General features: G+C 38.6%; 1 protein-coding gene and 1 long non-coding RNA gene across 3 annotated transcripts; both read right to left on the bottom strand.

The window, feature by feature from the left end:
* Positions 1-1,037: 1,037 nt before the first annotated feature.
* On the bottom strand, positions 1,038-18,472 carry LOC139452640 (NFX1-type zinc finger-containing protein 1-like). Its single transcript, XM_071234178.1, has 4 exons — positions 18,440-18,472; positions 5,341-11,541; positions 5,106-5,180; positions 1,038-4,786 (listed from the first exon to the last, which is right to left on the bottom strand). The coding sequence occupies exons 2-4, from the start codon at positions 11,507-11,509 to the stop codon at positions 4,761-4,763; spliced, it is 6,270 nt and encodes a 2,089-aa protein (XP_071090279.1). The 5' UTR covers positions 11,510-11,541; positions 18,440-18,472; the 3' UTR covers positions 1,038-4,760.
* A 5,102-nt stretch (positions 18,473-23,574) lies between these two features.
* On the bottom strand, positions 23,575-26,128 carry LOC139453174 (uncharacterized). Of its 2 annotated transcripts, none has more exons than XR_011652404.1 (3): positions 26,086-26,128; positions 24,867-24,938; positions 23,575-24,111 (listed from the first exon to the last, which is right to left on the bottom strand). It is a non-coding gene; the product is annotated as an uncharacterized lncRNA (long non-coding RNA). The 2 variants fall into 2 exon arrangements; XR_011652403.1 differs by having other exon boundaries at positions 24,860-24,938.
* Between the last annotated feature and the right edge of the window lie 16 nt (positions 26,129-26,144).

The following is a 26,144-nucleotide window of genomic DNA, read 5'->3' on the forward strand; positions in this document are numbered from 1 at the left end:
CGGACACCTTCACAGAACACTTACTTAACCAGAGATTACACAACCAACGACGACTTCCAAATGTTTAATTACGCTGGATACATGTAGTACCGTATTCGACGTAATAAGCGCCCCGCTCTAATAAGCGCCCGCGGCGATATTTGCTAATTATTTTGGGTAGTGAACAGTCTCAGTTAGCACCCCTTCCGATTGATCAATGTAAGACTTATTTATTCGTGTATAATACGCATTCGTGTGTTATATGCATCCTTAATTATGGGCAATTAAATCCTGGAAAAATATATCTGTTGTATATAAACATTTCTGGCTGTCAGCATAAACCACGATATTTACGATCTTTTTTCACCAAAATACTATTTTGATAAGAGCCCCCTATTTTTAATTTTGAGAGCGCCCTGGGCGTTTATTACGTCGAATACGGTATTTGAACTAAAACATCACATAATGTATTGAGGACTGAAACTAACAATAGATTCATGGACATCTGGATTCATCTGGATAACATTTGCAGCTCTGTGCAGTACCCCTGTGAGTGTGAGTGAGTTAAGATTTAACGTCACATCGGCAGTATTTCAGCCATATCGTGACGACAGTACCCCTGTGGAGGCACCGGGTTGCTTGTCTTGTCTTAATGGGCAGGGTGGTCAGGCTCGGTGACGTGGTTAATTGTGTGTCATCGTACCCCAACGATGTGGACCGTTGTTCATAACATCTTATGCATTCTACCATGGCTTGCCAGTAGATAGCATCACCAGTGAGTCAAGAGTTTTACGTTAGACCGGCATTATGAAAGCTATATTTGTTTTTAAAATAAAGACAGCAAAACAATGAGCAAAATATCAGACATTAAAAATAACATTTATAAACGTCATCAACTATTCATTTCACATATATGTACATTCTATCATGGGGATCATGATGACTTTAGTGAGTGAGTGAGTACGGTTTTACGCCGTTTTTAGCAATATTCCAGCAATATCACGGCGGGGGACACCAGAAATGGGCTTCACACATTGTACCCACGTCGGAAATCGGCGTGACGAGCGAACGCTTTAACCACTAGGCTACCCGACCGCCACCATGATGACTTTAAGTAAATCTGCTACGTTCATAATGTCCCAGCAGGATTTAAGTCATCACCCTGCCACTACTAGTTGTATGCAAAAGCGACAAAACCCTTTCCACTCTCACAAGACATGCTAATACAGCCCACTGTACTCTAAATACAAAAGACCACCACCTAGATAACAGTGACAAAACGCTTTGCATAGTCATAAGAAACATCTGCCCAAAACAGAATCGATGGTAGGATTCCAACTATCACATGAGCATGTGTTTACGAATCATTATCAAATAGTGATGTTCGCGAAACGATGAGCTTATCCTGCCCAAATGGTGTCACCCATCACAAACACATGCAAAGGCAAGTTAATTGGTCACCTGAAAAAACACGGGAATTTATGGTACAAGCGAAAATAGGGAATTGCATCGGACATCATGTTCAGATATGTAATGAATTAAAAAAACTTAAAATTGAAAGTGTTGCCGTGTACATTGTTAACATTTGGAATTTACAATGCTAATCTTGTCAGAAGCGTATTATCCTGCAACTGATCAAACGCTTAATCAAAAAAAAAGCTCTGCATGTACAACAATCATCACGTCAAAACTGAAATATACAGTATTTGCATACAAAAAAAGTTATAAAAAAACTACTTAATTTACGACACACATTTTTACAAAAAAAGGATAATTCTATTCAACTTCTGTCACTAATACATACTTGTGTATTTTATCCCTATTCCGGCTGCAATTGGATTATGCTACACCTGCATATAAAACAATTTATCATCTAAAAGATACTTAGATACTTTAATTATCACATCACACATCTCACGAGAATTGGATCATACAACACCTGCACAAAGCACGCTTTATCATCGCAAACATACTTTAAGTGTCTACAACACTAATCGTACGAGGATTGGATTTCAACACCTGCATATAACACACTATATGATAAAACAAAACAAAATTCTTCAGGGATACAACACTAACATTGTTGGAAATGGATTATTCAATACACGCATATTGAACACTATATTGTCAAAAATATACTTTACATATCAAGATCAATTATATTTGGATTATGCAACACCTGTATATAACACACTATTTGAAAAACAACGCACCATCTTTATCAATTTACAACACTTATTTCTTGGAACAGGATTATACAATAACTGCATACAACACAATTTATCGCAAGGCACAGACTTTATGTATTTGAAAAATAAAACACATCATCTTTAAGTATATACAACACTAGTTTTGCTGGAACAGGATTATACAATAACTGCATACAGCACAATTTATCTCAAGGCACAGACTTTATGTATTTACATCACTAATCTTACTAGAACTGGATTATAGAACACCTGCATATAACACACTATTTGAAAAACAACACATCATCTTTATCTATATACAACACTAGATTTGCTGGAACAGGATTATACAATAACTGCATACAGCACAATTTATCGCAAGGAACAGACTGTATGTATTACATCACTAATCTTACTAGAACTGGATAATACGACACCTGCATATAACACACTATTTGAAAAACAACACATCATCTTTATCTATATACAACACTAGTTTTGTTGGAACAGGATTATACAATAACTGCATACAACACAATTTATCACAAGGCACAGACTTTATGTATTTACATCACTAATCTTACTAGAATGTGGATTATACAACACCTGCATATAACACACTATTTGAAAAATAACAACTTTTTCATGTATACAGCACTATCCTTGCAAGATTAGTAAATGCCTGCATACAACACAATTTATCACAAGGCACAGACTTTATGTAGTTACATCACTAATCTTACTAGGTTGGTTGGTGATTTCAAGTTCACGAGCGAAAGACATTCTGTACTAGGTTAAGGGGGCACGGGTGGCCCAGTCGTCTAAGGTGCCGCGATTCGCTGTGCAGAGTTGCGTCCCTTGGGCACGCCAGAAACCTATGATTGTGGGTTCGAATCACGGTTCGCCCCAATTATGTTTCTAGGTTTGTCAGCACCATACCCGTGCTCGTGGGTTTCACCGAAGTGGTAAACGTCTCAGACCTGCATCGCTTCGGGCTTTCCTCCCACCTTAAGCTGGCACGCCGTGATATAACTGGAATACTGTTAAAAGCGGCGTTAAACCCAACTCACTCACTCACTCTCTGTACTAGGTTAGTCATAGGAGATTGGAATGAAAGTAAGGTGGCGAACGGGTGAAGGGTGTCTTTCATAATAGACGGAATAATGGACACTTATTATACTTGATATTCATTATTCCCTGTATATATAATGTGTCTGTTCATAATCAATCAAGTTTTCATATATCACACAAACATCAATTCATCACATATACAAACAATTGTCAAAAAGGAAGGTAATTAAGTGAGAAAGTGACCAAACATATTTTTTTCTGTCAAATAGTTAACAAAACCCATTGCATCATGATTTCTTTGCAGTGGAATAATATACAGACACGGATTCCGTATTTTCTTTCATGTTTGTCAAAAGTCAAGTAAAAGATAACGATAATATTTGGCTTCGTTTGCTTTGTTAACCGGCTTTCTATAAGACTAAATACCCATCTATACATGTCCAGTCAACGGTCAAACAATTCGATTAACTCATTTCAGTATTGTTGCAGTAATATGAACACCATGTCGCAAAGGGACACATTAAAGTCATTTCAGTACAACAATCTATTTTCAAGTATAGAATTGGACACAAATAAGTATTAGAATTAATATTTACTTACTAACGCGTCAAAAGGGCCGACACGATAAACGTGACGGGAGAGATTTCGGAAGCTGTTAATGAACCAGTGGCGGTTACATGTTTTAGTCATCATTGATCAACTGGCCGATCATAGAAAGGTGATTAAAGATGTGTCAAATAGACACTAAGGTAAATTCGTAGATTACTGTAGACTGTCACCCAAGACACTGATCCAGGGGCATTTCCTTCATACTTACGGCTAACTACGCTAGACATTAATGTTTCTTATTGAAATGATGTAAGTATATTGTATAAAGTAGAACTTGAACAAATTCTAAGGAAACATGTGTGTTTTACAAACGATCGTCATTGCAGTCTCAAACTGTAAACATCACTCTACATCACCGTGAATACGAAATCAGATGTATTAATCGCAACAAACGTACACATTATATCTAGTATATACATGTTTATCAAGGTAACGTGCACGACTTTCCTGTTTACAAGCGAGGTATGTGATCGAGTGTCTCGTGACACTCAGGTCCAATTTCCCACGTAGGTACAAGAAAAACCTTCCTGGAGTCCCGGTATTGCTAGAGCATTCCGAAAACTCACATTTAACACAATCAGTAAAAAAAAGTATTAATGCATTTCAGGTTTACATTAAAAGTAGCATGTAGCTCTTTAACTGAACTAATGTTATATAAGGTTCCTATGTTTGTATTGATATGCAACATAACTCAAGCTGACAGGTGAGAATGTCATATTCTGTAAAATGCATCTGTCACTTTTAACCTTTAATCTTTGAATAATTGAATAATCATGAACTGCTGTTGTTGCTGATTGATATATGACCACGACAAGTCCGCATCCCCAAATACCTCTTGAGACTACAGGAAACTCCACGTGCATCGCCAATTCAGGTTTTGGCCTTGTCATTGGTCCCCATGACGTATTCACCTTATGTTTGTGCAGCCTTGGGTTCTTCTGCAATGATGAAAAGGTTCATTCACATATAAAACTATGTTGCCAAACCAATTCCCCGAACAACTGGTCAGCTTAAACACTTGAAGTTGTTGATTAAGTTGTTGTCAGATCAGTGCTGCTGTTACTCCAAGCTCAGTGACCCCAGTGATTTACAGAACATAGATGTTTACAGCTTTAATGAAATATATGGGATAGTACTGTGATCCCAACCAGCGCATTACATCAACTGAGACACACAGATGTGCATAACAATTGTGCTGTCTTTGAGCATTGGGTCAGGCATACATCCTCATATTAAAGAACAAAATATTGAAGTTACCTTTCATACATTCGGGACACTTTACTTCATCCAGGTTAGGTTTCTCGTATGTGCTGCCCTCAAAAAATATGTGACCTGTTTAAGAAGATATATTTGTGTCACTGTTGCCAAAGCAATATATGCACAAGAAAACTATTTTGTAATCACTGGTATCAGTATACAAATCATCAGGTCATTATTACTTGATGTAGTTGTGAACAACCGAGTGAAGAAGACCACATATTGTACGACTTACGATTTCTGCATTTGAACCAGCATCCAAACACGAGGGGCTTGGGAAGAGCAATATTTTGGACGTGTAACCTTAGTGGTTGGTCATCAGATTCAGGTACACACAATGTTTCTAAAAGATCTTCTATCCCAGATGATACACGTGGAATCAGTGGTCCTGTTTGCTGCAAGAGTCTTATGCCACTCTCTAAAGTCACGCGCTGGGCACCAGTTAGTTGAGAATCAGCTGCAGCCCCTGTATCAGTGGCAGGAACATCGAAGTTCTCTTCCTTGCTTTTGATGGTGTTATCATCATCCAGAACTTTCAGAAGGGTCAAGAGTAACGTCTGACGTTTCAATTCCTTTTTTGCATCAGATGTCTCTTGTTCACTAAAGTAGTCCCTCTCTTCAGAAATCCATTTCCGTAAGTATTTTATGTCTTCTGAACATTGATTGACCACATGTATATTTGAAGAAGATTCATCCCATTGTTCTATGCTTTCCTCAATATTCCATACATCATCTAACAGTGGCAATCTGATTTGTGCAGAGATCCAGCTGTAGGATTCGGGTCTCCTGAATCTAGATCTTTTTCTTTCAAAAACAGATGGGAAACCTGTGTGACGTGATCCTGTTTTGGGCACAGCTTCAATAGCTTGGCGAAAGATCTGTTCTTGCTTTTGTTGAGCATTGGATAGTTCAACAATATCAGCCTGTATGCATTTCAGAATTTTACCATACCTAGGGTTGTTCCTTATAGGAGTTGAACAGAAAGGACAACTTCTATAACCGATTTCAGTTACGCCATATTTGTTGAAAAAAGGTTGCATCCACTCATCCAGAAAGGTCACATCCAACATGTGGCTACAGTCAGAAAGTTGTACATATCTTGACTTATGACTGAAAGGTCTAAGTATGAATGTAATGTCGCCCTGGTTACATATTTTGCACTTGCTTGGGCACTTCTCGCCACATAATCCAGGACACAGATGCCTGCATTCTAGTCGTCTTTTACAAGGTCTGGAGCAACGTCGGCTATTATCACTACACCGTTTGTCACATCGAAAATGTGGACAAAGCCAAGTACATTGCTTGTTACATTCAATACATTTTTCTCCACATTTGTTTCTACATTGAACGTGATCACAAAGTGTTGGACACCTGTGACTACAAGGTTGCGTGTATGTCCCTTTAATGTCGCTCATGTGTCCGCAAACAAGCATACATTTGTGTTCCTCTTTGCACTGGCGATGTAAACGACCTCCCCAACATTCAATGCATGACCCACCACAGGGATGGCCACATTTGAGGATCGTATTACACTTAACTTTGCACTGGATATTGGGGACATTTTTATCTTCACATAGAATCGACTTTTGGTGGCCACATTTCAAAAGTTTGAGGATGTATGTTTTACATCTACATCTTTGGCCACACAGATTCTCACACATATGCCCACACTGTAAGATATTCTCACAAGTTGTCATGCACTGTGCGTACCTAGGATCGTCAGAGCACTTAATAAAGTTTTCATGTCCACACCTGGGAAGTATTTTAGGAACCTCAACTGAACATTTTCCACAAAGTTCATGACATTTCTTATTGCATGGATGTCCCTCTGGACATACTTTTTCACAGTCGTGCTCACATTTGACAAATCTGGGATCAAGATGACACTCACTATCTTGCACATGACCACACTTTGGCAAAGTTTTAGATACTGTAACCCTGCATGGTCCACACCTTTCAAAGCATTTCTTTTGGCAGTGATGACCACTCTCACAAGTTCTTTCACATTGTGTTTGACAGTTTTCGTCTTCAGGGGGTACATAACAGTATCCTCCTTGAGTATGTCCACACCTGGGAAGTATTTTAGGAACCTCAACTGAACATTTTCCACAAAGTTCATGACATTTCTTATTGCATGGATGTCCCTCTGGACATACCTTTTCACAGTCGTGCTCACATTTGACAAATCTGGGATCAAGATGACACTCACTATCTTGCACATGACCACACTTTGGCAAAACCTTTGGAACAACAACAATACATTTCCCACACTCCTCAAAACATGGCTTTGGACAATTATGCCCAACTGTACATGTCTTAAGACAAGCTTTCTGGCAATGATATTTACTATGCTCTCTGTCTAATGGATGACATGAGTATCGGCAAACATGTCCACAGTTAAGTCGGTAGTCACACTTTTTCATGCAGCCTCCATCAGGAGCAGCATTGAAGTCCTCTGGTTTAGTTGCAACAATTCCATCATTGTTTGAATGGTTTTGACAATACAGAGGTAACCCTGGTCCAAGTTCACCCATTTGATGCACATCAGAGATAATTCGTCTCCAGAGGTCACTCTTTTTGGACAGCAAATCAAAATTGCCTATGACATACATTCCCATCTTTGCTCGCGACAAAGCCACACAAACTCGGTTCTCGATCCTCAGAAATCCAACTTTTTCTTCAACATTGCTCCTTACTAGGGACAGGAGGATGATGTCATTCTCTTCACCTTGATAATTGTCCACAGGCGTGACAGTAACATCACAAAACTCTGGGTTTGGCAGTTCTTTTCTTATGCGAGCAACTTGACCCAAATAAGCACTTAGAATTGTTATCTGTGACTTCTGATAGCCTTGCAGAAGAAGATACTTGCAAAGTCTAACTATATAGTTCCCCTCAAAGCCATTGAAATGACTCATTGAATCTTCTTTTTCACCCTCATGTTCAGAGTGATTGATGAAAAACAAGTTTTTGGCAATACCTTTCATGTTTTCATACTTAGATACTTTAGGATGGTCATCAAGACGAAGGTAAATGTGCCTCATCAGTCTCGAAATACAGGGCCTCATTCGATGCTGAAGTGTCAAACAGTTGAACTTGAGTCCATTTTTAACCATTCGCTCAAATAATGAAAGGTCAAGGTTGAATCTTTTGGCCAAAGTATACACATTCGGATTGGGACGGAGCTGCTGGTGATCCCCAATGAGAATAAGATGTTCACATCCAGGATGTATTGATGTAACTGAATGACTTTCTAGAACTTCTGCCGCCTCTTCAATGATAATAATACGTGGTTTAACCAACTTTAACAGTTCATAATTCTTTGCCGCCCCTGTTGTAGTCATTCCAATTACCTTTGCCTTTTTCAAAATATTCTCATCAATCTTTCTTTTGACATTTTCATACTCTGTCACTGTTTCTTTGAACTTGCAAATCTTGTCTTTCAGCTCATCCAATCTCTTTCTTTCAAGAAAATCTTGCAATAATTGTACCCAGTACCAATAGAGACGCCATCGGTCAGTCCTTTGCAGGTTCCAGATATGTGTGACCTTTTGTACTTCCTTGGCTGTCATACATCTTCTAAGACGTAATAATCCCTGCATATTTTTAAGAATGACTTCCTTTTGTTTTTTTGAAAGTTTCTTCAAATCTTCTATATTTTCTTTGTCTGCACCATTGTCACTCTCTGAATTAGATTCAGCATTGGCTTTGCTGACATCTGTCATTATTAGAGCAAACATTTGGTTTTTAGTTTCAAGTAAATGGTAGTTCTGGGTATAGTATTCTTGTGCAGATTGAACCACTGTGTCTTTCATCCGTAACCGTTTGTTGCGCTTTGTAAGCATACCAAACCCCAACCAATTAAGTATAGCAGAATTGCAATGTCTTGCATCAAACTGTTTTGTGAGATGATAAAAATGTTCTTTTATGAAGGGCCTCAAAACATCTTCATGAATGACCCCCTCTCTTAAAACATTTATTTGCCATCCACATCTCCGAATGTCGCTCTTACACTTTTGCAGTTGAATTGTTATGTCAGACAAATGTCTGTTGCATCTCAAGTCAAATCTTCTATTCCTGATGTTAAATTTGTCTATTTTGTCATTTTTGCTCTGGCCTCCAATACGGACAATGCTATTGCAGTCATCAGGTTTGATAAATCTGGATATTCCCTCCATGAACTGATCCAAGGCATGATTGGTGTAACACACTAGGAGCATTGGACTGGTTGTGTCAGGTTCAGACACATCTTTGTCATCTGTGTCTGTGTGCCACAAGTGTAAGTTTGATAGCAAAGTTTCCACAAGTTTCAGACCTACATATGTTTTTCCAGTCCCGGGAGGACCTTGGATAATGGAAAATTCTTCTGTAAGGGCAGCTTTAAATGCTTTGTATTGTGAATCATTTAGTCCCAGGTCTTCTGCAATTGGCCATGTATCATGGTTTGTACCTGTCCCATTCTCCTCTGAAACAACTTCAGCTTTTCCATTTTTGTCAGAGTTCACGTCTGACTTCAGTGTAGCTTTAGTTTTTCTAGTTGATGTTTGCAAATCTAATTTTGCATGTCGTTGGACAACCATAGAAAAGTCTATTGGCACACTGCAATATTTCATATAGAGAGGTGGCCTTGTACATGGTTCACATTCAAGAATGTATTTCGTGAATGGCATGTCATCAGTGACACATTTGAGAGCCTCTAAAACAGGCCTGTATGCTTCAAAGTAAGCAGGTGTTTCTATCATTACATATGGTCCTCCTTTGAATAGGCTACAAGATGCACTGTAATCTATCTCAAAATACACAGTGACATTGCCTTGTTGAAGTTCATTTTCATTTCTTTGTTTCACTGTTGCATTGTAAAATGTCAGGAAGTTGTCTGAAGATAGACATACAAGTGCATCATTTGTTAGACGTTTAGTATTTTCCCACTTAATTCCCTTCAGTTCTTCAGTCTTAAAGGAAAGTTTGTGAAGTATTTTCTCATTTAATGACCACACCACATCTTGAATGATAACGTCTTTATAAACATTAATGCTTTTTCTAATGTTTGGATCTTTTTGGGAATCCCAATATTCTTGTATTCCTTCTCTAAGTGGCTGAATAAAATCCTCTCTCAAGAGCCTGAATTGGGTGTCCAAATATTCATCAATATCACCGTATGTTCCACTCCTCTTATTTCTTCTGAGGAATGGTATATGTCTCATGTTAAGATCTTCCCTTTTTGGATATATAGACAAAGTCCGGAAATCATCAGGTGGTTTGATTTTCTTTCGCTGTTTTTGAGCTCTTTCTTTTTCTTTGTTTAGCCTGCTCAGTGTTTGTTCCTTTATGCATGAAAATGCTTTCATTTCTTGCAAAAGGTCTTCATTCCCACTTTTGGTTTCTAGCTTCATTGTTAGAACAATGTTCTTTAAACGTGTGTCAAGACCCAGTATAAGCATGACACTACTTGGAAAATGACTACTGATATGTTGTAAAACAATGTATAAATCTTTTAATAAATTTGTCTTCTCCTCCATAGTACATTCTATGTCGGACATTTCAGTCAGCATCTCTGGCACAATCTTTTTCAAAAAGTTTGATTCCTTCAAAGCAGCCAGCATCTTTGAGACATTTTCAGCAGATGTACGACTCTTGCACCCTTTAGCTAGAATAGAAGTCATCAATAAGGTGTTGTCTAATGTCCAGTTCTCTGTATCTAAGGCTGTCTGAAACCAGCTTCCGGCATCTGTAGTGCACCTCGCAATATTGTCTGAGGACTGACACCTTAAATGTTGAAGATCTTGTAAAGACACGTTTCCATTTCTGAAATATCCAGAATAATCAGCAGCAGCTTCACTGTCAGTCTTTGCTCTCTGCACACGTGAAACCGGGTCAGCTGCTAAATTCGTATCCATTTTAGATGCCTTTGTTCCATGATCACTGCTCCACATCTGACTGATTTCATGTTTCTCGTTGTTTGTTTCATTGGGAAACCGTCTTTTGTGGTCTGTGGGGAGTTGGTATTCGACCACCTCCAGTGCAATACTGTGTGATAAATCTGATCTTTTCTTTCTATCACCATTCCTGATCGCATCAGATCTTTTTGATCCAATGGTAAGTTGTGTTGAATGGCCATCTTGACATTCGGATGTTACTCTGGAAGGAACTTCATTAGTTTTATGTTCGAGTGAAGGGTTATTATCAATTCCGCATCTCTTTTTCATCTCCTCCTCATATTCCACAATTTCAGGATACTTTGATGTGCCTGACTTAGTTTGGAGACATGGGTGAAGGGATTGTCTTCTTTCTCCATGATAAATTGGCTTGGGATACCGCTGTGGCACTCTGTCCCTCGCTCCGTTGCCATCATGGTGATATTCATCATTGTGTCTGGATCCCTTTGGGGGCTCTTGTCTATCCATGGTACAGCATGCATCCACTGAACAGCAAACACCTACAGAAAAAATGTTACATTGATTTATTGTTTCCTTTCGATTCGGTTTGGTTTGGTTTGTTGTTTAACGCCGCACTCAGCAATATTCAAGCTATATGACGGCGGTCTGTAAAATAATCGAGTCTGGACCAGAAAATCCAGTGATTGATATCATGAGCATCGATCCACGCAATTGGGATCAATAGCATGCATCAACCAAGTCTGCGAGCCTGACCACCCGATCCCGTTAGTCGCCTTTTACGACAAACATAGTCACCTTTAACGGCAAGCATGAGTTGCTGAAGACCTATTCTACCCCGGAATCTTCGCGGGTCGTTTCCTTTCGAGGTGATGGGGGAGGGGATATTTTACGTTGCTTTTGCATTGTTATATCTTATGACTTTCCAACACTCAATTTTCCCCTTATGTCGCTTAATATTCCTGCAACTCCAACCTTTGGTGTTTACATCTCACAACTTTTGAGATACAATCGATCATTGTCTTTCTTCGAAGATTTCACACGGCGTCATACGACTCTTGCTCAGAAGCTGTTTGATCAACATTCAAGGTCTCAGTAAAGCTTTCAAAAAGGTGTATGGTAGAGATGTGGAGGACATTCCAAATTTGACGCATCAGTGACAAACATTATGGCCGATGCATGTGCATGATGTGAGATACGTTCCCGTGTTTTTCTTTCCGGTGAAAGATTAATAAACACGTGTTCATGATATACTCGGAATCGTACAGTCGCCTCTGTATTAGGCTGTGACTTCTATTGGATATGGAAAGAGATTTGTCGCTTTATTTAATTTCTTTTTGAATATGGAAAGGGTTTTGTCGCTTTCATTTTGCCGTCTCACATCTCACACCCTTCACATTAAACCATGCTTAAGTTACAAATGCAATGTGGCGATAAAGTATGGGTTGACAACTACGCAACATACACAGGACACTGCAGTGTTCTGTAGGTGGTAGCGGTCAGTGCAGAGCATTCCATTTAAGAATCAGAATGACATAAAAAAGCCGTATTACACTTCAAAGCTATTGTTCATGGACAACGCATAGTTATGAAATTGCTAAAAGATTAATGTAATAATCAACTGCTTCGGGAATTTAGGTTTAGGTAATATGGAAATATGTGAGAGACTGATTTTATAGTAACTTTTTAGTTACTGATGTTTTCATATATGATACACTGTCACACACGAACAGTCACTATATATTTTAAAAATATATGTTTGAACGGACTGAGAACTATTTACGGTGCAGGTCTCTGTAAGAGTCATGACGAAAAGTATAATGAAACAAATTTTATTACAAGTATTTCGCCTGAATATCTAAATGAACTTTTTCCATGTCTTGTCTCAGCAAAACAGTAATTTAAACCTGAGAAATCGATCTGATGTCCAGACAATCAACTGTAAGACCCAGAGATATGTTAAACCGTTTCTACCCAATACGATAAGCTTCTAGAACGCTATGCATGGGAAGTGTAGTGACGATTGGTCACGAAGAAAATTTACAATCATTTCCCCTAGCTTAAACAACACACTTGAACTTCGGTACTAGTCTTGTTACCTTATTCATTGTTGCCACAGGCTCTGTTGTAGCGAGTGAAACGCTGATTAATCTAACTGACATGTATGGGAGAGATAAGTCTGCTTATGTTATTTTCTATTCAAATGCAAATACTAAGCAAATTTCAGAAATAATATGCATTTTTACACCCATGGTTATAATCTGAAAATAATTTTCAAAAGTGACTCAACTCGTATTGAAATATTTAAATCAGTGCAGTACTTTGAATAATGAGAACTAACTTTTTCATTAAATGTTGATGTTTTGCAACTGCAACATTCTTAAACAGATTCCATTTAGTAAACTTACGGTATTCGATCTAACCATATGCATTTAGTTATATTTAGAGTTAACATGTTTAATTTACCAGCTCTAAGCCAAATGATGCATATATTTTAAATGTTTGTCACATAGGACATGGAGTAATCACAGAGACGAAGTTAACGTGGGTGGAACGTCGGGAGAAAATTAATAGCCGTGACCAAGCCCTGTGAATATTTCAAAATATGTTTGTCCTTTATTAGACTTTATCGCAGTATAAAAGGGACCCAAAGCCTTGCTTATATTTAAATATCAGAAAAACGCTTGCTGAAAACATTGTATAGTTTCACATATACACTTGATCAAAATATTGAGGAGTAATGAAGTAACAAAACTATTTCGTAGCAAACGTATGTTGTATTAAACAGATAGTTGTCAACGGTATGTTTGCAAATTCATCTTCGCATATATCCCAGGAATTGGCGTTGTTTCAATTTTGACGTATAATCTCGCTCTGAAGGCATCGGCGTGCAGAATGAATGGAATCTCTGTGAGGTTGTGAGTATTATCTTCTGTTAGGGTGTATGCTTAGCATTTCGAATCACCAACCTTTCAGAATGGAAACTTCATGTATGTTTTGATACTTATCTTTTGAGGGGAAAGGGGTTGTGGCTGACAATTATTTAACAAGGACATTTCTTAGGAATATGGAAAGTGTTTTATCGCTTTTATTTGAAGTTGAAACACACAGATGTAACAAAATAAAAGATGCTGAAAGGATTTGTAATTTATGTAAGCAACATGACTTTGATGATGAGTATCAGTATTTAAAACAAAGTGATTTCTTGGAAGGGAAAAGAATGTCGTTACCATGGAAACATTTAAAATAGCCAGGAATTGAACAAGAGTTTTAAAAGTAGATTGTGTTAAGAATTAAGACCAGAAAACCACACATCTATTGTTTACAGGATGCACACTTTACAGGTGATATGGAGACACAAAGATATTAATGACACTAAAATGAGTGCAGAATTAGTTTATATTCAAAGTATAATTTGACTTTAATCTTGTCAGAGAAAAATGTACGTTGGTAAGGAAAATTATCACGCACGCCAGACTTAAATTTCTTACAAAACACCTACGCTAACACACCACCTAACATATATAGTACGGTCCAAACCACGAATCAGCCCATTTCTATTTTCTATTCGAGGACGTCAGGAAATTGTCTTGTCGAAAGTCCAACCCAAGCTACATCGAATTACACCACAATTGACTGATACTGAATACACCAAACTGCTAAAAAAGTAAGGAAGCTGAATTGCAATATACCAAATACATGGGCAGTGGTAGCGTAACGTATTTAATGGAATGGAAGACTGGAAAACTGTCTTGGGAAACACATTACCCGATGTTAAAAGTAAAAGTATGAAATCGTAATATCACAAAATGAAAAGGAAAGAAATCAACAAGTTATAGCACAAATTTTGCTAAATGAACCTGAACTACATGCTAATTGCTAATTTAGACGCAAATAATACCAAACATAGATATAACAAAAACAAGTCACTAATACAAATATCGAAGATTTAATCATTAGATCAAAAGGCACTCGACTGAAAATTGGAGAAACCAACTAAACATATTTTTGCCATTGAGAGAAAGACGTTTTTAAACAAAGCACTTTTGAAACTTGAAACCAAAAAAGGGACAACTGTATCAAAAAAATAAAATTCATCAACCAAGTACAAAAATTAATGCATTAAGATATTACCAATATCACGAGGATTTGGTACACCTAAGCCTAAAACAGATTAACATAATAGCATAGAGAGAGAATTAACCCATAATGAAGTACCAAACGCCCTCAAACATAAAGGGAATGAAAATGTCCCGGACCATCGGGTTATACTGTCGAATTTTAGATATTCTCTTGGAAAGACGTTAAAATTTACTTTAGCATAACAAAAACAGGGATATATTACATCTGTGCCTTAAAGCGTTGAACCAAAACACTTTCTCAAAAATTGGTTATCATTCACAATTCAGGGTTGTAGTCAACAAACAAACTCTCACTATTTCATGCAAATTGAGTGAGTGTTGGGTGCTACCGGGAGGACAGTACATGCTCATCCATTTTCGCTGGCTCTTAGTGCCATTCATATATTTTTCACATTTAATTCACCGCTTTATTACTTTTTACGCCAAATATTTTGTTTGTTTGTTGTTTAACGCCGCACTTAGCAATATCCCAGCTATATGACGGTCTGTAAATAATCAAGTCTGGACCAGACAATCCAGTGATTGATATCAAGCGCATCGATCCAAGCAATTGGGATACGATGACATGCATGAACCAAGTCAGCGAGCCTGACCACCTGAACCCGTTGGTCGCATCTTACGACAAGCATAGTAACCTTTTACGACAAACATGGCTTGTGAAGACCTATTCTAACCCTTTACGACAATTGAATCTGTTTCGGCGGATAAGCGAGACTGGTTATTCTCCGGCGTTGACCTTTGTATAACCATGAATAATTAACTTCGATCTTCGACATCCTGTTGGAAGTCGCACTTTTCAGATCATAACAACGCCAATACAAGCCGGGCACAAGAAATGGTTCTCATGGACGGCACATATGATAAATTAATGTTAGTTCAGGTTCGGGCGGGAAATCTCGCTATTAAGATAATTACAACGCTAAGACAAACTGCGGAGGTCCAAGAAACGGTTCTCACGACCTGCATGTATGATCATGTTAATTCTGGTTCAAGTATATTATGACTGGATAAATGTTTCATGTTATAATGCGACAAATAGTCAGTAGGACTACCATTAAGATTTGTATACATTTTGCATTTACCGTTTTTTCTTGAGTATAGTGCGCACTATTTTTCCAAATAACACAGCTGTGTAGAAGGGGGTGCGCATTATACACGAATTAATGAGTTTTGATGTTTTTCCCCCAAAGGAAAGTCATTACCGTCAGCACGTAACACCGGAAATACCATGTCAACAAATCCATACTGAAGTACGCAAATTAGTCATGTAATTACACTGTCTGGCTTTAAAAAGTGTTCTTTGTATATCTAGACTTATGTTTGTAACTTATTTTATTAATTTTATTCAAAATTCCTTTTAATATTGTTTTAATTAATTTCGGCTAAATCGTGTGTGAAGCGATCGGAAGATCGCACAACTCACCGTTATTAACAGAAACCACGGTCAGATTACCGCTATTGACGCCTTGAGACAAACTTTAGTTGACAGAGAATTGATACATATATCATAAATGCCATACTGTGACTCGTTAAAAGTCATATTTGTTTTTGTTGGACGATTCTATGCCAACACGTAATTCTCGTGATCACGCGATCACGGGCACGGGGCCTTGACGGTGACGTGTCAGACTGGTTCCACGTAAAAAATAATACCCGGCAATAGCGATCAGCTGCTTCGCTTAGGGTTATTATTAGGGTACAAGTGGGCAGAGACGAAAAGGCTGGGTGTGGTTTGGAAATGACAATTCATTTAACAAGAGAAACCACGTCTTTATATTAGTCATGGGCATGCGACAGCCCTAAAAGAAAATCAAATTCGTTTGTATCTAAAGCTTTGACACCAGGTAATGTAACCGGATCCTTCAGTGAATGTGCCTTTGAGATCATATGACTTTAAAGTGCTATTTGGTACATTACAAAGAATTTTGAATTCTTTCAAAAGCCACTGTCGTCAACTACACGGATACATGCGTCTAGAGTTATAGTGATATTATATTTTTGTGAATGAGCCTTTGTATGTTGAATGAGGTTTTTGTTTTTGCTACGCGTCCTTACAGTCTCTGTCTCCTCTTATATTAAATCTCAGTAGGTATCTGTTTCCCCGATATTTCATGGACACGGGAACGTTGTCACTTGTTCCAACACATGATATGTGTGTAATGGATCATGGGAAGAATGGTCTTATACTTTGATAAGTTAAGCAAGAACTTTAGACATGGCAATTAACACATAATCTATGTGTCATAATCTCTAGGCTCCAACTAAAACAAAACACATAGCTCATAGGAGCTGAATACATTCTGTTCCCATTCAACTACTGCAGTGTCTGTCTTGATACAGAGCTCATGATCAGTGTCTTAGTGAATCATGATAAACCTACAATGGGAATTTTGCTTTGTGAAAACCACCCTGACTAGATCTAGATCTGTGCATTGTAGCGTACGTGCCATTCTACTGGGGAATTACGGGAGTGATATCATGGTTAGAAATTAAACATGGCAATGGGTAGTAATTACAGATAATAAGCAACACGACCATTTTTATAGGAATTGCATTTTTTTCATTAGCTCTCTGTATAAAAAGAAGATATTGTATTCCGCTTTAGTTCCGCATTACCACTTTTATGCGCTGCTATATTTAGCTACAAGTGCATTCGTCACCACTCGCCCCTTTCCGTAACCTGCAAGAAGATTGTCCCGGAATAACACGAGTTGGTCACGAATGCTACACATGACGGATATCGAGTCAGTAGCACCGCCATTGGCGCACTTTGCAGAACGGAGTAAAGATATAAAACACAAGAAGTGCAGATGATTTTACTCTTATTAAATGTTTGTCAATTAAACACATAGTTGAGTGTGACAGATATAATTCTCTTTAGTGTTTATCCCAGTTCTGGTCGTATCCCACTTCAGGTCGCTACACACATGACGCTGCCTAAACATTATACGTTCAAATAAGGTGCCGTTTTCGCCAGGCAACAGTAGCCGTTTTCGCTTGTGTCGAGGTGCCGTTTTCGCCCGGTGACGTTTTGCTGAGGTGCCGTTTACGCTATAACCCGTTCCTCTCGGCCGGTGCCGCTATATTATGCGTTTGAAACATTGCGCTAAACTGCTCGGTTTTTTCATATAAAAGTAAGAGGTATCAAATCTACAGTGGGACTAGATCAAATTTCAAAATATAGTAGGTTATCTCCTAGGTGACTGGCATTCATTGTCAGCTGTAAGGTCTAATATATGCAATCGGGACAAATACGATGGCCCCTACTTCGAGTTAAACCAGAGTGGAATATACATACTTGATGTGAGTGGTCTCCAGAACAGGCATCCTCTGTAACAGACACAATTGTTATGACAGTCCGACAATGAATGTCGGCGTATCTATGAGTCACCTTTCCGCGAAATCGACCGATAGTCACCTGACTATAAATACCACCTCCGCGAATTTGTATTACTGCCAAGTGCAGTGTAACCTTACATGAATATGACCTCTATGACATAACGCTCAGTTATATAGAACGATACGATAGCATGCAAGGCTTACAACAGCCTGTGTATTATTTGCCAAGCTGTGTAATATTGATTCGTCAATATATTTATAAATACGTATCTTATGCTGGCTTTCTGTGCGGGAGTGAATGAGTTGGGTTGAACAGTTTTTTGATTATATCCCAGCGTTTCAGCTGGATATGTGAGGAAGGCCCGAAACTTAGACGCTTACCCCTTTGGGGAAAGCCCACGAACAAGGGGACATGTACAGTGCTTACGAACCTAGAAACATAATCAGAGCGAACATGGATTCGAACCCACAATGTCATGTTTCTGTGTCCAAAGGAACACAATACAATTAGGGCGCTTGACACGACTGTTATCAGGTTAAAAATGCATCTCAGAAACTAATGATAATAAAAAGAACCATTATAGCTGCAATGAGGAGTTGCATTAGATGTAGTTCGTGACAGAACTTGTAGTTGGAAAGGAATCAATAGAGAAAAGACATTTCACATTTATCACAAGTGTATTCTGGACATTTCACATTTATCATTGGATTGGTCTCTGGCTATCGTCCATGAGTTAATGAAACAAATGGGGAATTAAAAGGTATAATCCATTTGGAGCTTCGGAGCGAGTCACAAAATCAATAGAGAGATGAGCAATCTGGCACGTAGGCTTCTGGTATTTTTCCGATGGCGACACACATGAGTTCAAGGTCAGATCTAAACTTGTAACGAATCAAATGGAGGTATTGAGACATGTGACAAGGACAGGTCAGGCTCGAACGCTATAAAATGATACCCTCAACATTAGGAGAGGGGAGCGCGGTTTGCAGTCGATCGAGTCGAATCCCGATCGTTCTAAGTTTCCCCCAGCTAGTGACGAGCATGGCCAGTCTGATCCTGTCCTGTATTGATAGGTGGGCTGAGAGTAAGTAAAACTATGTGAGTATAAACTGGTGTTGCGTTTCTTTATTATGCGGGTGTGAATGCTGATAGAGACAACTTGGAGTAAGGGTCATTAGGCCAATCCTCTCCTTGACGGAGCCGAGCCGTGGTGGACAAGGCGAGGGCAATGTCCTGGCTTAATTGACCACAAGGACCAGGAACGGCAATACATTTAGTAACTGTAGCAGGGTCGCACTGGACGCCCGAAAGCAGTTACGACACGACTGGGCAATCCGTACTCACAGTTCCATTGAAATTGCCACAGGTGTTAATAGTGTCTTGAGTACTTATTTATAAATGCGACAAAACCATTTTAATAATCATAAGACTTTGTTCGTGTGTATGTTGTTTAACGCCGCACTCAGCAACATTCCAGCTATATGATGGCGGTCTGTTTATAATCGAGTCTGGACCAGTCTGGACAATCCAGTGATTGATATTATGAGCATCCTTAAATGCAATAGGGATACGATGACCAAGCCAGCGAGCGTGACCACCCGATGTCATTAGTCACCTCTTACGACAAGCATAGTCACCTTTACCACAATATTCCAGCAATATCACGGAGGGGTACACCAGAAATTAGCTTCACACATGGTACCCATGTGAGGAATCGAACCTGGACCTTCGGCGTGACGAGCGAACGCATTAACCACCCGGACACAGGTACAGAATCTTTGGAGTCTCTGTGATTCTGTGATAGTGAAACCTCGTTATACCAGACGCCGTCTAATCCGAACGCGCATCGGATATTTACAGTTTGCAACGTCTTTATATAACACTACGAACATTACTACTTGTTATTGATGCGTTGGTCCGAACAATTTCACCGGGAACACCTAAGTCCGATTTATCAGGATTTCATTGTATACGTCTCACTGTTATAATCAAATATACTAACTCGTTGTTGCTCATCTCCGTGCCATCAGTCCCCACTAAAACACCTTGAACGGGACATTATATCGGACTCTCAATACCTGTAGAGCAGAACAACTCATCAGGTTTGGATAAATGTGAAGGTTAACGTAACAATGGAATTCATTGAACGACGCGCACGACAGGCGTGAATTCCATTGTTATTTTTTACCGGGATATTCCCATTACGGGCGTCCGTAAAATTAATGCCATTGTTATGTCTCAGAAGGTAAAATCAGTTATTGTATTCTGGAGGCTACTTTGACAGGGAACTGATTTGTCTGAACAAATACCAGCCCCCACACACTCTAACAAAGGTTGGCGGAACAATTATTGGTATGTCTTTAATCAGATGCATATACATGTCTCATGTATCACCCGATCCCGTTAGTCGCCTCTTACGCCAAGCATAGTGGCCTTTTACGGCAAGCATGGGTTGCTGAAGACCTATTCTACCCCGGATCTTCACGGGATAAAGTAGTGTAAAATTATCCATATAAACTGAAGTATATATCATCGACTAGTGTAATAATTCCTTCTTCCTATCGGTTAACAGTCCATGTGAAATAGCGTCTGGTGCTCAAGGTTACTTGCCTTTTACGAGACCTTCTTTCAGTATTTTCTGTTAAGTTCATAAGGTTTGGCCCGGGGAGTGATCCGGATCATTAGTTGTGAAAGCACACGTTGTGACGGTTGCGGCGGTACTGAATTGAGAGAGATTTGAATTTATGTAGGGAATAGGCCCCCACTATTTTGTAAGTATGCTATAAATATCTTAAAATACATTTATGAATAATTTTTAGACATGTGAAGAAAATATGAACTTGTGTAATGAGGGCTTTCATTGAAAATTTGTTGTCATAATTTCAAAATACCCGTGAAGATCCGGTTGGTTGGTTGGTTTGTTGTTTAACGCCGTACTCAGCAATATTCCAGCTATATGACGGCGGTCTGTAAATAATCGAGTCTGGACCAGACAATCCAGTGTTTGATATCATGAGCATCGATCCACGCATTTGGGATCGATGACATGCATCAACCAAGTCAGCGAGCCTGACCACCCGATCCCGTTAGTCGCCTTTTACGACAAGCATAGTGGCGTTTTACGGCAAGCATGGGTTGCTGAAGACCTATTCTACCCCGGAATCTTCACGGGTCGATATATATATATACTTGAAATACTGGTCATAATGTCTATGATCTCAATGTAACTGTCTGCTTGGCAGCATCCATACTGACGATGACTAACCCCAATAGAAATACATAGGAAATTATCCACTTCCAGTGCAATCCATGCGGTCTTGTGAACACCAACCAAGGTGCATCTTGACAATTTCCTGTTTAAGAAGGCAAAAAAGTGAAACAATCAATTCTTTGCCATCGAGTAAACATACAACTGGGAACATATTGATAACATAACAAAGAAATTGCATCGATTCACAACCCTTCGTGTAGTCGTATGGGGCAATAGACTTAAGTTTAATAAGTGATTATATTGATACAAAACTGCATGCAATGGAATTCAATCATTTCATTTTGAGATGATGGCATAGAGTTACACAGAAACGCCTTTTTCCCCCCGCCGGGCCAGAATGGCCAAAGGGGGATTATGTCCACAGCAAAAAAAGTGTAGGTTTCCGTCTTCCGGAAACCTTCCGGAAACCTTCCCATTTTGGATCCGGCCCGGATACCTTCCGGAAACCTTCCAAAAAAAATGTCAAAATTTGGGGGGTGCATTTTGTTCACTTAAGTGTGAAACACATAAAAAAATTAACTTGAAAATACCAAGCAATTTGAAGGTTGTTGAAGGCATCTGGAAGGTTTCCGGAAGGTTTCCGGAAGGTTTCCGGAAGGTTTCCGGAAGGTATCCGGATGCAAATTTTCTTCATGACTTGCTCCTGGTAAATAATGTTAGCCTGTGCATTACAGATACCTGTTGTAATATTCTGTGTTATTTTAATGGTAAATATCCTCCTAAAACATTTTTGGAGAAGAAAATTGTTCAATTTCATATTTTGTCCTTTTTGGATATTAATGGTATTTAATGAACAAACATCAGTTCTTGTATGATGATATCCTTAAATTTCATGTCCAGACTTCCAGTTTGTACTGAGAAAAAGAAAAAGTCATTGACAATGTGCTCACTTGGGCCTTTGGTCCTAGTGAGATGATAATAAGACTATTTGTAACGGTACATGCACTTGTTATATCCAAAATACTAACTTCATTGACATTTGTCTCACCCTAGTTTTATGGTACTACAGTAAGCTCTTCCTCAGTTACTGTGAATTATTTTATTAAAAGGGATTGACAGTTAATTTGACACTGGAGTTGTAACCACTGCACATATATGTGTATTCAAATAATATAACAACGATGTGCTTAATACTTCACAAATATCTCCAGAAATAGGCATTTTAGTTATAATTGCAGAAATACTTTATGAATGACCCCTTCACTGTTGCCTTGATCTTACACTTCAACCCCTCATGAGTTATCACTATTGAGTGTGAATTTGACCTTCAATATCAGTGATAAATATTTCAAAAACATTTCAAAGAGCTATCCAGCACATAAACCAAATATGCAGTCCTTTGGTAGAATTCAACATATCATTGACCAAAATATGGAAGTAATGTAACCAGTATATGTATAAGAGTTACTAAGACTTCTGTAGAAAAGGCAATTTAAGGGAAAATGTAGTATATATAGATCACACACGACCTTTTTCCAACTTCGACCCCTGCCCAAAGGAAGAGTTAGACCACAAACAAACTTTTTGTCTGGTTGTGACTTTAACCTTTGACATAACAGATCAATGTGTCATCAGACGTTTTCAGAGCAAAGGAAACGTGTTATTTATCTTGAGATGCCCAAGCAATGCATGGTGTCATAAGATAAGAGTGGCTATTAAACTGAGGCAAAATCATGAAACATCCCCAATTACACAGCTGGTAAATGAAACATAAGCAACAATCAAATTATCAATTTCTTTTATTCATATGCCTATAGTATATCGCACATTGAACAGTGTTCACATGATGGTTCCTAATGCAGTATGCAATTTCATCCTATTCTTCAATACTCATAACAGAGTGTGATAACTGTTCGCTTGACAGTACCTACGGATTATGTTCACCAGTTCAGATAACTTCCTTTCCCTCAATCCTCCTTTTCTTTCTATATTGCCATGGATGAACAGGAACCAGGATGAGGGGATACCAGTTGGACTCTATCTCTGCTGCATTGTGTTAGTAGAATTGTGAACTTTCCATTTGGTGTTTGGGTCCACATTTAAAGACAATAAGTCCCATTTATCATTCCTTTCAAGTGTTTACAAGAATTTCCTGAATGTCCTGGAAGAATTACACTCCAGCTTGGCATTGGTTGGTCTTCTCACATTAGCCAGACCAGCCTTTGTGTGTCCCAGTACCATTTGGCATACAATTTCTCGGTCGGCCTCCATTGAAATAACAGGACCCTCATCATCGCTGTCTGCAAATCACCTCTGATATCTGAAGGGGTGCAGCCTCTGTTTAGGACTCCCTTGTCTGGTCCTTCCAGACTGTCAACCTGGAGTACTCATCCAGGGATCTCAAGCAGGACTTCAGTTTCTGCAGCATTATGTAAAAAGATTTTAGCAATCAAAAAGAATTGTTGCCACATGTACTTACAGATAGAAGGCAGCAAAATCACTTAAGTTGTCATATGTGAGTCTTGTTATATGCTAAACATTTAAGATAATCACATCTCAAATCTCAACCAGTCAAACCAGTGACTAATGTTATGAACTCGGTCCAGACAAACCGATGATAACTATTATGGACAATATCCCACATCACTGTGGTATGATTACATGTGATCAATGAGCCTACTCAATCACAACCTTATCTATTAATTAGGCTTGGAATGCTGGGAATCTTTTTAAGAGATGTCATTTAGTGATTGTTTCAACTCATCAACATGGAAAAATATATATTCACAATCCTTGTCATATAGCCAAACTATTGCTGGATGCAGTGTTAAATAAATGATTTGGCTTTAACACTGCTTTGAACAGTATTCCAGATATATCACCGCATGTTAGTTTGATGTGGGAAGAAAGTCCTAAGTGATGCAGGTCTTTGATGAATCCCACGAGTATGTGTATAATGCTGACAAACCTAGCAACATAATCGGGGAGAACCAGGATTTGAACCCATGACTATAGGTTTCTGCTAAGCCCAAGAGATGCAACTCTGCACAGAAAATTGTAGTGCCTTAGATAATAGGACATCCGTGCCTACAGCGATAAGGAACAAACTGAAGACATATTTGCAAAATAACCATATGAACCAAACAGAATAATTTCAAAATATTTACCACTCACTGTTGCTCTTCTATGGTCTTTCTTTGCATTGATGCTGCACGGATGACTGTCTCTTTTATTCATCCGGACATTCTACAAACATAAGTAGCATTCACATCACAGAAATGTCCAAACTGTACATGTTGTACATTTGATTCAAATGAAAAAACCCTGGTTGTGATTCCGACTTAGAACTACACTAATCATAATAATTCATGTCAAACATTCAGAGATGACATTTATCCCCATATTTAACAAATGTTAAAACAATATTTTGACAACAAAGTCAGGGTCATTCAACACATACATTACATAGGAAATAACTTGTTCGACAAAGAAGAGAGATCCTCACCGAGGTGAATATCATTCCATGAATTATTGCCACATTTTCTTGAAATGCAGATTAATGCAATGCAGTATTTACTTTTATTTCTAGGCTATTTGTTTGGCTTTTCCATGGCACTGTTTTGACAGAGATCTAACCGTGATATGACACTTTGTTCAGAAATGATATAAATAAGAGAATACTTTATTATTCCAGAGAAAATTTGGGTTACATAGTAAAAGCACAGAGAAACAAGTATAAGATTCATGATTTAAGTTAAATACACTCGACCCGTGAAGATTCCGGGGTAGACTAGGTCTTCAGCAACCCATGCTTGCCGTAAAAGGCCATTATGCTTGTCGTAAAAGGCGACTAACGGGATCGGGTGGTCAGACTCTCTGACTTGGTTGATGCATGTCATTGATCTAAATTCCGTGGCTCGATGCTCATGATATGAATCACTGGGTTGTCTGGTCCAGACTTGATTATTTACAGACCGCCGTCATATAGCTGAGTGCGGCGTTAAACAACAAACCAACCTAAATACACTCATACATACACACACAAACACAACATCCAAACACCAGGGTTAGAAATTGGCACTAGTCATTTTGACATTTTAAAGGTTTTGCTATATGCTATCATTTTAGGACTAGTGGACTGAAAGTGTTAGTTTCTACCGCTGCAAACACTAATCAACTAATGAATTGAGTGGTCAGACTAGGTTGTCATCATACTCTGAGGGCATGGATCTTTGCTGAAAATAACAATCACTAGATTGCCTGGTCCATGTTCAATTATTTACAGGCTGCCATCACAGAGCTGGACTATTGTGAGTGTGATGTTTCACATTACATTGAAATATACCATGATGAATACATGTAGTTTGTATTTATCACAAACAAAAATACTCACTCAATACTTGGTATCCTCCCTGAGGATGTCTGTGAACCTTCCCACAAACCCTGAACATG

Source organism: Haliotis cracherodii, unplaced genomic scaffold, assembly GCF_022045235.1.
Source record: "Haliotis cracherodii isolate W230 unplaced genomic scaffold, xgHalCrac1.p SCAF_9, whole genome shotgun sequence".
Classification (NCBI taxonomy): domain Eukaryota; kingdom Metazoa; phylum Mollusca; class Gastropoda; order Lepetellida; family Haliotidae; genus Haliotis; species Haliotis cracherodii.

What these genes read in the sequence shown, in the direction of transcription:
- LOC139452640 (XM_071234178.1), bottom strand. Translation starts at nt 11,509, where the DNA reads ATGGATAGACAAGAGCCCCCAAAGGGATCCAGACACAATGATGAATAT. An exon ending in CTGGTTCAAATGCAGAAATC is followed by an intron (nt 5,181 to 5,340) that starts GTAAGTCGTACA and finishes CTTCTTAAACAG; the next exon opens with GTCACATATTTTTTGAGGGC. An exon ending in GTGTCCCGAATGTATGAAAG is followed by an intron (nt 4,787 to 5,105) that starts GTAACTTCAATA and finishes TCATCATTGCAG; the next exon opens with AAGAACCCAAGGCTGCACAA.